Source organism: Eulemur rufifrons, chromosome 8, assembly GCF_041146395.1.
Source record: "Eulemur rufifrons isolate Redbay chromosome 8, OSU_ERuf_1, whole genome shotgun sequence".
NCBI classification, from domain to species: Eukaryota; Metazoa; Chordata; class Mammalia; order Primates; family Lemuridae; genus Eulemur; species Eulemur rufifrons.
The window spans coordinates 81,289,128-81,305,311 of record NC_090990.1 but is presented as its reverse complement, the minus strand read 5'-3'; the positions used below and the strand labels follow the sequence as shown (position 1 = coordinate 81,305,311).

At 33.3% G+C, this 16,184-nt stretch overlaps 1 protein-coding gene and 1 pseudogene across 2 annotated transcripts in view; both read left to right on the top strand.

The window, feature by feature from the left end:
* NME7 (NME/NM23 family member 7) overlaps positions 1-16,184 on the top strand; it is a 196,312-nt gene that overhangs the window by 90,849 nt on the left and 89,279 nt on the right. For both annotated transcript variants that reach the window (XM_069480205.1, XM_069480204.1), the window contains exons 8-9: positions 8,178-8,242; positions 10,704-10,772. In XM_069480205.1, the coding sequence (XP_069336306.1) occupies positions 8,178-8,242; positions 10,704-10,772 (134 nt within the window). The remainder of the gene's footprint in view (positions 1-8,177; positions 8,243-10,703; positions 10,773-16,184) is intronic.
* On the top strand, positions 2,697-3,735 carry LOC138389741 (transmembrane protein 69 pseudogene; annotated as a pseudogene).

Sequence of the window (16,184 nt, the reverse complement as noted above, 5' to 3'; positions counted from 1 at the left end):
TTGCTTTCTTCCAAGTGGTACAAACCATGTTATATAATTTAAATTATGCAAGAACACTTATTGTCTCTTTTATTGATATCAGTTGGTGTTAAACTGCCTATTTTGTTCAATTACCTTGCAATTTTGTTTCCTTTATTTGATGCAAGCCTGTCTTTATTTAAATGGTTGTCTACTATTTCTAAAAATATTATTTAAATTTGAATGTACAAGAATATTTTATTGTCAGTTTCTTCTCTTACATTCTCCAACCATGATCATTTTATGAACTTTATGGACGGAGGGAAGGATCTTCTTATCTCACTTTTTGATCATTTGACTATGCATAGTATTTTTTCTGGGATATTTGTTGCTATCTGTAATTCTTTTATCAGTATAAACATACATCAGAATACCACAGCTTTCAGAATGTGCTATTTCTTCTTGCTTCCACCTTTCCTACTTCAGCCTCTTTCAGGATGTGTTATTTAATCTCCTATATAAATTAGGTAACTTTATGAGGACACGGTGAGTACAAGTGATAGAAACCCTACTTGAATTTCCTAATACTGTATCATTTAACCAAACTGCTGGAAGAAAGACAGGGGTTGATCTGGCCTCAGGGAAGACTCTAAACAGAGACTTGGTCAATATCTCTGTTTTCTCTGGCTTTCATCTTTGCTTCTCTTGACTGTCAGCTTCATGCTCTATCTAAGCTTTTCTCAGGACCTTGGAAGAGGGAAGGACTGCCAACAGTATGGGGCTCATACACTTGTGGACATAGCAAAAAGCATGTTCTTTCCCCTGGATGTAGCTAAAAAAAAAAAAAAAAAAAAAAAATCCCAGAGAAGGACTCTGATTGGTTTGTGCCAGTTATGGGCCCATTCATAGGTAAATTACTCTGGCCTAGGAAATAGAGTGTTGTGATTGGCCCTGCTTGGGTCTGGTGCCCACCTCTTGACCACTCAGTGAGGCTGTGGTTTAGGGTTACCTAGGAAGATGACAGGTCCCTTTCTAATCAAATGGCTAGTGGGATCAGTTTTCCTAAGTGTGGGGGCAGTGGGAGGGATGAATGCTAATCCCAAGAGAAGCAAGAAATTTTAGAAAGGCAAAATAATAGATGTCTGATATTGTATATGATTGGATACAGGGACACCATTTATAAAGAGGATTTTGAACAATCCAAGTGAAAGATATAAGAATATGAAGTAAGACACTGGGAGTGGAGTTGCAGAGGATGTGATCTGACATTCAGAAAATTTAAGAAGTAGCATTCATGGAATTATAAGTAAACCGTTATAAAACAAATTAGCTATGCAAACGCCAGCCAAATAAAACAAATAGTCTGCTTTGCTTGACCCTTTTGCACTTTGATGCATGGTATGCAAATTTTTTTTTATTTTTTTGCTATATATGTATATAAAGGCTTCATTTACATAGTTATTGCTATTTGTTCAGACACCTGAACATTTTTCTGTCTAGAACAAAGGACATACAGTTATTGACAGTTTGTTGTTTCAAATTGTTAAACACACAACAGGTTTCTTAAATGCCTTTCTATTTTACCTCCACACATAACCAACTGAATATTTAAAAAGCAATATCCTTGGACAGTTAACAGGCTGGGTAATATGTATGGATGTGATAATACCACATAAACTGAGTAAATAGTAATTTTCTAATAGGAATATGACATGTCTGTGACTGTCTTTGGCAGAATGGCAACATTACTTGGACTATAATTGCTTTATTGGTTTATCTGTGAATAGAATTATTCTGTTCAAATAATACATTCCATAGGCACTTCATAGTTTAATGTGATTATAGACTTATAATAGATATAGATTATAGAGTTCTCTTCATATTGTTTAATGCGTACAGCTTAATATTGCTTTCATATATAGATCAGGATTTATATGTAATCATGTAAAGTTTTTTATTGTCATAAATGACCCCTTTTATGAAGCTGAGATAAAACTATTTTCATAATTATACTAATAGCTTATTTGCCTTTAAAAATTTTTTTTTAATTTAGTTTTTTTGAGATGGGTTTTGCTGTGTTGCCCAGGCTAGTCTTGAACTCTGGACTTAAGCAGTCATCCTGCTTGATCCTCCCTATTAGGTGGGATTACAGGTGCGAACCACCATACTCGGCTTGTTTGCTTGTTAAAATCTGTTGACATTTGCACTGATGGTGCAAAAGCAATGGTTGGTAAAACTGCTACTGCTTTAGAATGAATCAAGGCAGTGGCATCAAACTGTACTAGTTGTTATTGTATTTTTAAAAACATCATGCACTTGCAGAGTAAAAAAGCCATTCTTATTTAAGAATATCTTTGATGAAGTAAAAATTATTAATTTTGTTAACTTTTGAACCTCAAGTATAGGTTTTTTTAATACTGTCTGTGAAGAAATGGGAAATACATATAGCACTTTGGTTCCACATCATGGATGTCTTTAGGAAAAGCACTTGTACAGTTGCTTGACTCAACTACATGCTTTTTTTTTTTTAATGAAATACCATTTTTGCTTGAAAGAATGACTGACAGACAAATGGTGGTTATTCAGACTTGGGTATATTACAGGCATTTTTAAAAAAAATTAAGTAAACCTATCATTTCAAAGAAAACAATTGACAATAGTTATTGCCAAAAATAAAAATCCAAATGTAGATGAATTACAAATGAAAATAAAAGGCCGGAAGTGTCTGCCATGAGTCGTTGTTCTTGCGACTTTGCTTTCCACCTTCCCGCGCGACTGTGGCAACAACATGCTTCTGATTCAGCCCATCCACTTAGCTGTAAAAATAAGTTAATCAGAGCTGCCTGGCATCTTCCTGAACAAGACTTTCAACAGTGCCCAGTATGTTTCACTTCATCCAGAAGTTTTCTCTAGCATCTTCAAAGAGGCTGAAGTACCTTTTCCCAAGGGGACTAGGAGCCATCAGGAAAACAGATACACTTTCTCTCAAGACATCTCTCCAGCAGAACTTTTCCCCTTGGTTTCCAAGGCCTTGCCTTTTGTCATCCTTTCCAGTGTGTATGAGCAAGACAATGCTATCATACATCCCCATGCAGCTATAAGAAGAAGCAGAAGCAAGCAGTACTTCCAGCCAGGCCACCAAGCACCATCACTTACCTGCCTGACAGCCCAAAGCCAGCATTATATGTAACTTTGGCAGGAGTAATCCCCTTCATTGCTCCACCACTGTTTATGCTGATGACAAAGATTTATATCCCTGTATTAGCTTTTACTCAGATGGCTTATGGAGCCAGTTTCCTATCTTTCTTGGGAGGGGTCAGATGGGGTTTTGCTCTGCCAGAAAGTAGTCCAGCTAAACCAGACTATCTTAATTTAGCTAACAGTACAACTCCTCTTGTGTTTTCCTGGTTTGCCTTCCTTATTTCTGAAAGACTCAGTGAAGCCATAGTATGGTAATAATAGGTTTGGGGATAGCATTACACCTTGAACTTTTTCTCTTGCCACATTATCCCAACTGGTTCAAAGCCCTGAGGACAGTAGTCACTTTATTGGCCTTTTTTTCATTTGTAATCACTTTAGTAGTTAAAAATATTTATCCAGAGAAAGGACCTAAGAGACCTGGTCAAGTAGAATAAATATAAAACTAATTGTAGATAATATTAGTATGCTAGCTGTAAGCCTCATAAGGTTTTATTTTGTCATCACCTTTTCCTACTCCTGTTTGGCTCTTTTTTCCCCCCACCAATAGCAATTTGTTCTTCACAGATTGTTTTTCATTTCTAGAAATCATTATTCCATAGTAAGTACTTAAGCAAGAGTTAGAAAATTCCTGACAAGTGCTTTTCATTTCATATCAAGTTAGTTTTCATTCAGACTTTTTATAGTCACCCACTTAAACATTTCAATGTTTTAATTGTCTTGAAAATATAAAATAAACAAAGATGAAAAATCAAAAAAAAAAAAAATGAAAATAAAAATTAGAACATTGGGAAACTATATTCACCACCTTGAGCTTGACAGCTTCCCAATACATTGTGTAAAAGAATAGAAAGACTACTCTGATGGAATTGATGGTGATATTGACAAATATGATTTTTTTGATGTGTAATAAAATGAGTCAGCATTTGGAAAATCTGTATAACTCAATGAACCAGTATCTTCCAAATGATCAATGTGTGGTATTACAAATAATACATAGGTCAAAGATTCATTCAAAGTACATACAAGATGGACCAATGGATTTTCATGTAACAGGGTAAAAAAAGTTTACTGATATGGGTTTTAGATTATACATTGCAATGAATTTTTAAGAAACTGCCATTTGTCAAGTAAATAAGGCTTATTTTAAAAGGCTATTAAAATACTCCACCATTTTCAAACTAAAAATACTTCAACCAAAACAACATATTGCAGCAGATTGAAAGCTGAAGTAGATGAGAGAATCCAGCTGCCTTCCATTAAATCAGACATTAAAGAGATTTTTTAAATGTAAAACAATGTCACTTTTCTCACTAATTAAAAAAAATGTCATTTTTTCTCACAAAAAATGTTATTTATGACAATATATAAAGGATTTTTGTTATATTTAAATTAATATTAAAAATTTTAAATTTATAATATAATAAATATTGATATAATCTATATAAATAAAAGTTATTTAGAGTCTTCAGTAATTTCTAAGAGCTAAAAGGGCCATGAGACAATAGAGTTTGAGAATTTCTGCCCTGCAGGATAAAATTCAAACCTCAGTATATGGTTATCATGACTCCTGCCACTTCTCCTAACTTTTTTCCTACCCTTTTCCCCTCCACCCTCTGATTCAGTGAGATGAAAATATTTTTATTACAAGAGAACTGTGCTATTTCACACCTCTGCACCAGTGAGATGAAAATATTTTTATTCCAAGAGAACCATGCTATTTTACACCTCTGCACCTTTGCTTAATGCTCCTTTTGCCATGAATATTTATTCTCCTCCAGATCTCTATATAAAGCACTTGCTGCAGATGCCTTTTTGGAGTTTTATCTCTGGTAATATTCTTTTATCATAAATTCTACTTTATCTGAACTTCATATAATGACTCCAACTTTCTTATACTTATTGTTTACATGATATACCTTTTTTTTCCATCCATTTCTTTTAACCTACCTGTGTCTTTATGTTTAAAGTTAGTTTCTGGTATACAGCATATAATTAGGTCTTGTTTTATTAAGCCATCTAAAAATCTCTGCCTTTTATTGGGAATTTTTAGTGCACTAACATTTAATGTAATTGGGATTGGTTTTAGGTATACTATTTTATATTTGTTTTACTATTTGTTTTCTATTCCCCCTTCCTTTTTTATTTTGAACTTTATCTTTTCCTTCCTTCCATTAGATTAATTGAATATTTCTTAGAATCCCATTTTAATTTATTCATTGGCCTTTTAGGTATATATATCTTTCCTTTTGTTCTTTTTATTTCTTTTATCTTTTTAAGTGGTTACTCAAGTTATGTGGTTCTCAAACTTGAGTATGTGGCAGAATCACCTGGAAGTCCTGTCAAAACAATAATTTTTGGGCTCTACTCCCTGAGTTTGTGATTTAATGGGTCTAGGTTTGGTTCTGATAATTTGTATTTCTAACAAGTTCCCAGGTGATGTTGATGCTGCTGATTTGGGGACTATTCTTAGATAATCACTATTCTAAGGAATAAAATATACATCCTAAATTTTCACAGTCTACTTAGAGTTAATAATATTGTACCACGTTGCTTAAAATGAGGAAATCTTTCAATGGTATAGGTTCATCTATCACCTTTACCCAGGTTTATGCTATATTTCTAACATGTATTACAAATATAGACATTTTAAGACCCACAATACAATGTTAAAATTTTTGCTTTAATCAGTCATGTATATTTTAAAGAAATTAATAGGAAAAACTAGTCTTTTATATTTATCCGTATATTTGTCTTTATGCTCATTATTTCTTCCTGAAGATCCTGTTTCCATTTCATTTCATTTCCCCTCAGTTTGAATAACTTCCTTTAACATTTATCTTAGTATGGGTTTGCTGGCAACAAATTCCTTTAGATTTCTTCTATCTGAAAATGTCTTGATTTTACTCACTATTGAAGGATTTTGTGCTAGTATAGAATTTCAGGTTGAAAGTTTTAATTTTTTTTTGTAGCACATTAAAAATTTCAGTTGTCCAGTGGCCTTCATTGTCAGCAGTCATTGAAATTGCTATTCTCTATATGCAATGTGTCATCTATTCTCATTTCAGCTCTAACTTATCTGCATCCCTCATTATATCCTTCTAACTCTATCATTGGAATGCAGTCCCATATCACTAATTTTGTGTAGGGAGTTTCTTTATTCATTCAGCCTTTGGATATGCTGCATCTCCAAATTCTGATGAGTTTTCTACTCTATGCTACATATAGCATATTTGGGGTTTCTATGTCCAAAATAATTCAGTGTCTCTCCCTTTATTAATTTGGGTTCATTATTTGTTTTATTTTTAAAGATGCTCTCATTCTTCCAGTCACTTGGACTCAAAATCATGAAGTCATCTTTTACCCTTCTCTCATCTTCACACTCTGTATACAGTTTGTTTCTGTTACTTCTTGTTTGGAAATGTCTTACCATTACCTCCTTCTTTTACTACTGCTGCCATCCAAGTTTTAAAGTTCAAAATAAGACAAAATATTTAAAGATATAATGGCTGAACTTTTTCCAATTAGCATGCTAGATGATTTCAGAAGCCTTTGCTATTCCTTCTATCCCTCCTTATTCTTTTCTTCAGACCAGCACGCCCATCACTATTACATTAGTAATCTTCCTAAAATACTACTTTTACCTTGTATTCTTCTGCTCACATTTTTAGTGACTCCCCATTTCTTTTGGCAGTGTTTCTTTTGGCAGGAAAATTATTCTTATAGACTTCTAGTGGTGACATAAATTATTTTAATTTTTAGTGATGCAACTTAAATATATCCAAAAATATAAAACTAAATATAAACTTTTGCACATACAACTGTATAACTAAAATAATTTACAAATTCATTACAAACAAAACTATAAATGAATAAAATTTAAGTTAATAATATTAATGTGTGACAAAGGATGTTGTTTGCCAGAAACAAGCTTAACATGAATGTGGTACAGACTCTGAGTTAGGCATGGGCCTGTTCTACTGTGATCATTCAATTAGCCCAACACTTTTCTGTCTTCAAACTTCTGAGAAGCCTTTGTTACTACAGCATGCTATGATATCATTTGGCTTTCACTTGGTACAAATGTATCATTTGAGAAATAGATCCACTTCTATCTTTTCTCATACCTCAACCTGCTACAATTGCAGTAGCACTTCTTGGCCACAGTAAAATAACAAATTAAACTGCACATTCCGGCACTAATACTGTTTGGTCATTTGAGGTTACTAGGTGAGCATCTACATGATCCAGTGTATGTTGTGTTTGTTTAAGAGACAGAGCGAGACAGAGTTTTAGTTGACTTAAAAAAAAAAAGAATTTTGGAAGATTTTTATGGAAAGCAAGTAGAGTCTCAAAATCAGTCTCTACCCCCAGAATCTATAGATCCCATTATAAAATTCACCTATCTGTGGGATAAAGACTGTATTCCTTATGTTGACATCCAAGGCCTTCATCAATTTGGATTAAATCTCTTTTCCTTTTCAATTTTGTTTTGTTTTTTCTCACTGTCACGTGAACATGCTCACACTTTCCCAGATATGTGCCTTCTCTCCTGTCCCTATGTAAGCCCCTCTGTCTATAGCCTTTAAGAAGCATTCATGCCTTCATTTCCCCTTGAAGCTTCTGCCTACCTTTTCAGTTGCAATTTGATTTTTCTCCTTTGAAGTTTTTGAATTGCTTCTGTATCTAGTACTCTAACATTTCATTTTTTTGTGATGTTATTTTTAATTATTTGATTTTTATGTTCACTACATCACTAAACTTTAGGGCCCTTAAAGGCAAAATAACTTAAAAGTTTTTTGCATAATTCACAGGATCATTGTTGATATTCTTGAAGTGCTTATTAGGGGAATCAAATGATTAAATGTAATGCTCAGTATTAGAGATTTGGTTTCTTTTGCAAAACTATGTGTTTTCTTAGAATATAAGAAAAGTACTTTGATGTAGAAAATTTGCATTTCTAAGAAACTAAAATGCCTTTAAATGTTGTATTTTTACACCTCTTTGTTCTTCATTTTCAGGACTGTTGGGAAAGATTGTGATGACTATACGGGATGCAGGTTTTGAAATCTCAGCTATGCAGATGGTAGGTAGTTCACAATGAGCCATAATGTATTGGGGAATTTTTTTTTAAAATAAGCTTTGAAGTGTTTTCCATTGAATGTTCTCTGTGCAGTCATGAACTCAACTTATTAAAAATAAAACACGTATGGAACTCAATAACCTTCTTATAAGCATATGGTTTTACTTATATAATCTTTTACTGAGAAAATTAATACTCAAATGATATATTTAATTTAAGCTTATAAGGTAAGTTTATACAATTATTAAACCTTAGTTACAGAATAAATAAGGACCCAAAAAATGTGTTTAGTTCTTATAAACAAAAAATAGAATCAAAGTGAGCAGTCATTTTTCTGTCTTCTGGGTTCCTAAGTAGATATGAAGAAAGAGAATCAGTTCAGATTTCTTCCCTGACCAGTGTCTTTTGTTGGTTTCTGGACTTTCCCTCTGGACCTTCTTGGAAGTTAGTGTATTTCAGCCCCTCTGTTGGCACTTGTACCGCTGAACCTGCAGAGCCCACATTTGTTCAAAATTGCTCTGCTTACACATCCCTAGAAAATCCTTCATTGAAGACACAACATCTGCTCTGGCAGAGGTCATACCTTCCTGATGTACTACTCACTGGTGCATTTGAAAAGAAATAATTTGGGTACCAAATTATTATATTAATCAGATAAACAATTTGGCTTTTACAATGTTTGAAGCCCCTCAAGTTTATGCCTTTTTGATAGTGAAATAACAAAATACTCATTTTGAAGCTGATAATTTTCTTACCAATATTATTTATATCCTCTTTTTCTGAAAATAAACTGCTTTTGATCTCTATAAAGTGGTAGGATTGCTTAAAGTCTGGGGTCAGATCATAAGTTGGGGTTCCGCCTATTTTGTGCCAATAAGCCTAAATGAACAAAATAAAAAGTTAGAAATATCAACTAGCTTGCAAAGTCATCAAGCAAAACTTGTAGACTGATGAGAAAATTGATATTTGAAGAATCTTACCTATGATTATAAAGAAATTATTAGCCAAAACTTTCTAAAACGATTAGCTTGGTGATGTTTTAATGAGATTATAGGATGGTACCTAAGCCTACTTCAGAAATAATAACTGTAGAAATTTTAGTTTTGAACATTGACCTAACTCTAGGCCTATAACCTAGCACAATGATTGGCTATAGTTGGTACTCAGTGAAAAAAATAATAACGAAAAAATGGTTAATTGAAATTTGGGGGGCATGGTAGTGTAGTGGCAAGCACAGTCAGCTTTTGAAGTCAGAAAGATGTTTCTGAATTGGGGTCAGCTGCTTTCTAAGCATGTGACCTTGGTCAAATGTCAAACATTCTTAGTCACAGTTTTCTCATCTAGGCAATGAAAACATTATTATTTGTTTAAATGGGTTATTCTGCAGATTAAATAAAATAACCATTTCCAGCTCAAATTACTAAATATTTAATAAATTATATCTCTATTAATATTTTGTTCCATTAATAACTAAAGTTGTGTGGATGTAGGATAAAAAAAACACTGAAATCATACAGAATTCCTTCCCTATAATAGTAGTGTTGCCTATGAAGACAAATCCTCCCAACTTGGATTATTGTCTGTATAGGCAGAAATTTTTCAGTGATCTTCAGTCATGGTAACAATAAAGAAACAAAATGGGGTTAAAAATAAAATTACAAATTCTGAGGCTATATTTTTAAAAAATTAAGGTCTTAGTTTTTAAGACCCTAGAACATAATGAAATTTTGCTCCTAACTGAATTTGAACCCAGCATTGTTAAGAATGAGTCTTTCTAGGCTTATTTCATAAGCATACCCTCACAATTCTTTATGAAGATTATTAGGAAGTCCAGATGACTTGTGTAAGTACCTTGTTATGAACCAGACTGACTAGGGATTTTTCTGAGTGTCTGGGAGGAAAATGGTATTTTTTTTTCTGTCTCCTCTATAAAATCTGAAGTACTTTTCTTTAGTGATATTTCTTTCTTGTGCCCCTAAATCTGTGATAGTGCAATTAACATTGCATGTAAGTCTTTTTATGTTATCAGGAATGAAGTTTTATTCAGAGAAAGGTGTAGTGTAGTCATTAAGACCATGATCAATGGGATCAGACTGCTTTGAACAGAACACCAGTTTGGGGAGGTTATATAACCCCTCTGAGTCTTAGTAGCCTCATCTATAAATTGGAGCTATTAATACTACCTCTGCAGTAGGGTTGTGAGTATTAAATGAGATAATACATGTACAAAACTTAGAACAATGCTTGACACATTAAGTACTCAATAAATGTTATCCAGTATTATTATTAATTAGCTGATCTTTAATAACACCTTTTCTTCAAAGAGTAATTTATCCTAGGTTTACATTTTAAAGTAAAGAAAATATATCCAGGAAGTCATAAATTTTGAGTGCTATGTGTGACTCACTTATTTTTCTTCTGTTGGTTGACTTATGGTTTTGTTTTGCTTTATTTTTTAATGTAGTTCAATATGGATCGAGTTAATGTTGAAGAGTTTTATGAAGTTTATAAAGGAGTAGTGTCTGAGTATAATGTAAGTATCAAAGCAAATGTAAAAATATTTGTTAAATAAAAATTAGAGTAGGCCATTGTTTTAGACTAAACTATACTAGGTCCCAATAGATCAGACTAAAGATTAAAATGGAGTCACTTGTGCTAAAGTTCCATGCCACCAAACTGAAACTAAGTTGTTACCTGACTTTCTGCTAAGAAATCCAGAGAGAGAGAGAGAAAACAGCCAAATTTCCTAAATAGGCCAGTTTCAATGGGCATAATAATGAATTTTCCCTCTGCCTTTAATCCTTAAAACAAAAAATAGCCAGAAGTAACCTGATGTTAACCAATTAGTTATTTTTTTATTGTTCTGTTTTTCTATTCCAGTCTTGCAAGGAAGAACTTTGAAATAACCAATTCACTTTTTGTTCTTTGTTTTTCCTTTATTTAGCACTTTTCCGTCTATAAAACCACCCCCTCTGCTCATCTCATTGGAACAACTCATTCTATTTTATGGAATGAAGTGTTGCCTGATTTTAGAATCACGAATAAAGCCAATTGAGATCTTTAAGCTAAATTTGTTATAATTTTTTTCCTTTGACAATACTGAAAACAATTTGTGTATCTCAGATCTTGAGGATCTCAGTATAATTTATAATCATGAAAGTATTCCTTAAAGTATTCTTTCTGCTAGCTGCTAGGTGATCCTATCCAGTGACTGGGGCATTCTTATCCCTGAGAGCCAGTGGAAAATATAATATTGTTTCATTTATTAAACCAAAATATACAGGAGGAAAAAAAAAAGAAAAAAAGGCATTGACAGCAAGACAAACTTTTCTGGGATATTGACACATTTTGACATTTTCTAATAGTCTTAGTTTACTCAGAGTAGAAGACTGTCCAAAATGCTTTAGAAAGTTAAAAATAAATAGTTCTTGGGCCAGGTGCCAGGGCTCACATCTGTAATCCTAGCACTTTGGTAGTACAAAGCAGGAGGATTGCTTGAGACCAGGAGTTCAAGACCACTATAGTACTTACTATCTACCTTAACTATGCAAATGCAGATGTAATAAACTGAAAGTGTAACTGATAGTGACAAAATAATGACTTAAAAGGGATTTATACAAAAGTCAATGAAATGTGTTCTTGAAAACAAATGACTATATTCAAATGAGCCAAATCTTGTTCCTTAATCTAGCACACAGTAGATATTTAATAAAAGTTAGTTTCCTTTCCCTCCTCTTTATCGAATTATTTTAGGAACATTTGTGCTAGCATACTGCCTATCACCCAAGGTGTTTTTATAGAGAGTTTTGGCTTTTCAAAACTATGGCATAAAGTTCACTATTCATGACAATGAGACTAGATTTCCTTCTCACTTTTCTATGCCCTTTCCTTTAAGCCTATCTTAAAAATAGAAAAATGTGCTAGTCCAAGAGCCTTTTTCTTATTTAGCCCTATATAATAAAAATCAATTATGAAATATTTTATTTTGGGTCTGGTATACTGATTGTATTCCACCCTTCTTTAGAAAGACCAGAATGGTTTTTTTGTTTCCCTTTTGTTGTAGCTTATCAAAGTTTAATCTTATCAGCTTCTTCATCTTAGTGTTATGGCCATTCTTTTCTTAAGTAGAAGAGATCTTAAAATGTATTCTTAAAATTATTTATTCAACCAGTGACTACTGTTTTCCATCTTTTAAATCTTTTGTATTTATCCTCCTTTTATTTGTTCAGTTTGACTTTTAAAAAATATAGTTAAAGGCAACTACCTTTTTTAATTTATATTATATTATACTTTAATTATATATAAGATGAAGACACTCATGGAAGCATATCCCACGGCAGCCTTGATCCTTATTTATATTCTCATATAATATCAGGAAATACTGAATTTGGTAACAAATAGCAGTTTCGAGCACGAATGTTTTATGTATATACTTGAGGTGGCCCATATCTCCCTTTGGAAAAACACTTTTTTAAAAACCCATCTCTAACTTTTAATGTCTGCTATATTGTGCTTTAAAATACCATGTATGTATTTTCTGCTTATGTAATAGACATTTACTCTTAGTACTTTTTGATCTTGGGATTCTGAAGGTAAAGATAAGAGCATAGCTAGGTGGGTGTATCATTTCTCTTAAGAAATCAGTAATTTGGATGACAGTAGTAATATGATAGCTAATATTGGGACACCCAGAATTGTTGGTGTTTATATCTTTTCTTCTGTGTAATCTTCTCAGTAAGATATTTAACATACTTACTCTTTAAATCTTGTAATAATAAAAATATCTGCCTAGAATAAAGAAAATATGCACTTTGGGGAAGAAAAAACTACCTTATTTCAGAGAAATTATTACTTTGTGAGTAATTTTTAGTAATATTCATGATTATATATTCGGCTTAAAACAGCCTATTCAGCTTAAAACAAATATATCAAATCATTATTTTTGTAGAATTCATAGATGATATCTTGTATCTCTGTAGCATCGGCTGTGATTTCTCCTTTCATGTTCCTAATGGAGGTTATTAGAGATTTTACTTTTGTGCTCTTGGTTAGTCTAGCCAGGGGTGTGTCTATTTTGTTTATCTTTTCAAAGAACCAACTTTTTGTTTTATTAATTTCCCTTATAGTTTCTTTGTTGTCCTTTTCATTTAATTCTGATTTGATCTTAGTAATTTCTCGCCTTCTGCTGGGTTTGGGGTCGTTCTGTTCTTCTTTCTCCAGCTCTTTGAGTCTATTCGTTGGGTTGTCTATTTGCAGGTTTTCTGTCTTTTTGATATAGGCATTTATGGATATGAATTTTCCTCTCAGGACTGCTTTAGCTGCGTCCCATAGATTTTGATAAGTTGTATCTCCATTGTCATTTAATTCAAAGAAACTTTTGATTTCCATCTTGATTTCTTCCTTTATAGAATAATTATTCAGGAGAAAGTTATTTAGCTTCCATGACTTTGAGTAAGAGTGAGGGTTTCTGTTTGTGTTCATTGTTACTTTTATTCCCCTGTAATCTGAGAAGATGCATGGTATAATTTCTATTTTTTTGAATTTTTTAAGACATGCTTTATGTCCTAGGACATGGTCAATCTTAGAGAATGTCCCGTGAGCTGATGAGAAGAATGTATATTCTGTGGACTTTGGGTAGAATGTCCTATAGATGTCAGCCATGCCCATTTGTTCTAGCATTCTATTTAGGTCCATTATGTCTTTGTTTATTTTCTGTTTAGAGGATCTGTCCTGTACTGTCAGTGGGGTGTTAAAGTCTCCAGCTATTACAGTATTATTATCTATCATTTGGTTCAGATCTAGTAGGGTTTGCTTTATGAATCTAGGTGCACCTAGGTTGGGTGCATATATATCACACAAACTGGAGAATGCGGAGGATATGGACAAATTTTTAGAAACACATAGTCTTCCCAGGCTCAACCAGGAAGAAATAGAGTACCTGAACAGACCAATATCAAGAACTGAAATCGAAACAGCAATAAAAAACCTTCCCAAAAAGAAAAGCCCTGGTCCAGATGGGTTCACACCTGAATTTTACCATACATACAAAGAAGAACTGGTGCCCATCCTACATCAACTATTCTCCAATATTGAGAAGGATGGAATTCTCCCCAACATGTTCTACTAAGCCAATATAACATTGATACTAAAACCAGGAAAGGACGCAACAAAAATAGAGAACTACAGACCAATTTCTCTCATGAATATAGATGCAAAAATTTTCAATAAAATACTAGCAAATCAAATCCAAGTACTTATCAAAAAAATAATCCACCACGGCCAAGTGGGCTTCATCCCAGAGATGCAGGGGTGGTTCAACATACGTAAATCTATAAATGTAATTCACCACATAAATAGAAGCAAAAACAAAAACCATATGATACTCTCATTAGATGCAGAAAAAGCATTTGACAAAATTCAACACCCTTTTATGATAAAAACACTTAACAAAATAGGCATTGATGGAACCTACCTAAAAATGATACGAGCCATATATGACAAACCCACAGCCAACATCATTCTGAATGGGGAAAAACTGAAAGCACTCCCACTTAGAACTGGAACCAGACAGGGCTGCCCATTGTCTCCATTACTTTTCAACATAGTATTGGAAGTCCTTGCGAGAGCTATCAGGCAAGAGAGCAGAATCAAGGAAGTCCAAATAGGGAAGGAAGAGATCAAACTCTCACTTTTTGCTGATGATATGATGTTATATCTGGAAAACCCCCAGGATTCAACCATGAGACTCCTGGAATTGATTAACGAATATAGCAAAGTCTCTGGCTACAAAATTAATATATACAAATCAGAGGCATTTATATATGCCAATAACAGTCAATCGGAAAACCAAATTAAAGACTCAATACCCTTCAAAATAGCAACAAAGAAAATAAAATATCTAGGTATATATCTAACTAAAGAGGTAAAGGACCTCTATAAGGAAAACTATGAAACACTGAGAAAATAAATAGCAGAACTTGCAAATAGATGGAAAAATATACCATGCTCGTGGATCGGAAGAATCAACATTGTTAAAATATCTATACTACCCAAAGTGATCTACAGATTCAATGCAATCCCTATTAAATTACCAACATCATTCTTCACAGACGTAGAGAAAATAATTATACACTTTGTATGGAACCAGAGAAGACTCCGTATAGCAAAAGTAATTTTAAGCAACAAAAACAAAATGGGAGGTCTTAATTTGCCAGACCTCAAACTATACTACAAGGCCGTGGTTCTTAAAACAGCCTGGTACTGGCACAAGTACAGGGACACAGACCAGTGGAACACAACAGAAAATCCAAATATAGAACCATCCTCATATAGTCACCTAATTTTTGACAAAGCAGGAAAGAATATACTCTGGGGACAAGAATCCCTATTCAATAAATGGTGCTGGGAGAATTGGTTAGCCACTTGTAGAAGACTGAAACAGGACCCACAGCTTTCACCTCTCACAAAAATCAAATCACGGTGGATAACAGATTTAAACCTTAGGTGTGATACAATCAGAATTCTAGAAGAAAATGTAGGAAAGACTCTTACAGACATTGGCCTAGGTAAAGAATTTATGAAGAAGACCCCCAAGGCAATCACAGCAGCAACAAAAATAAATGAATGGGACATGATTAAATTAAAAAGCTTCTGCACAGCCAAAGAAACACTCACGAGAATAAACAGACCACCTACAGAATGGGAAAAAATTTTTGCATACTACACATCAGATAAAGGACTGATAACAAGAATCTATTTAGAACTCAGGAAAATCAGCAAGAAAAAATCAAGCAACCCTATCAAAAAGTGGGCAAATGATATGAATAGAAACTTCTCAAAAGAAGATATAAGAATGGCTAACAAACATATGAAAAAATGCTCAACATCCCTAATCATCAGAGAAATGCAAATCAAAACCACAATGAGATATCACTTAACCCCAGTG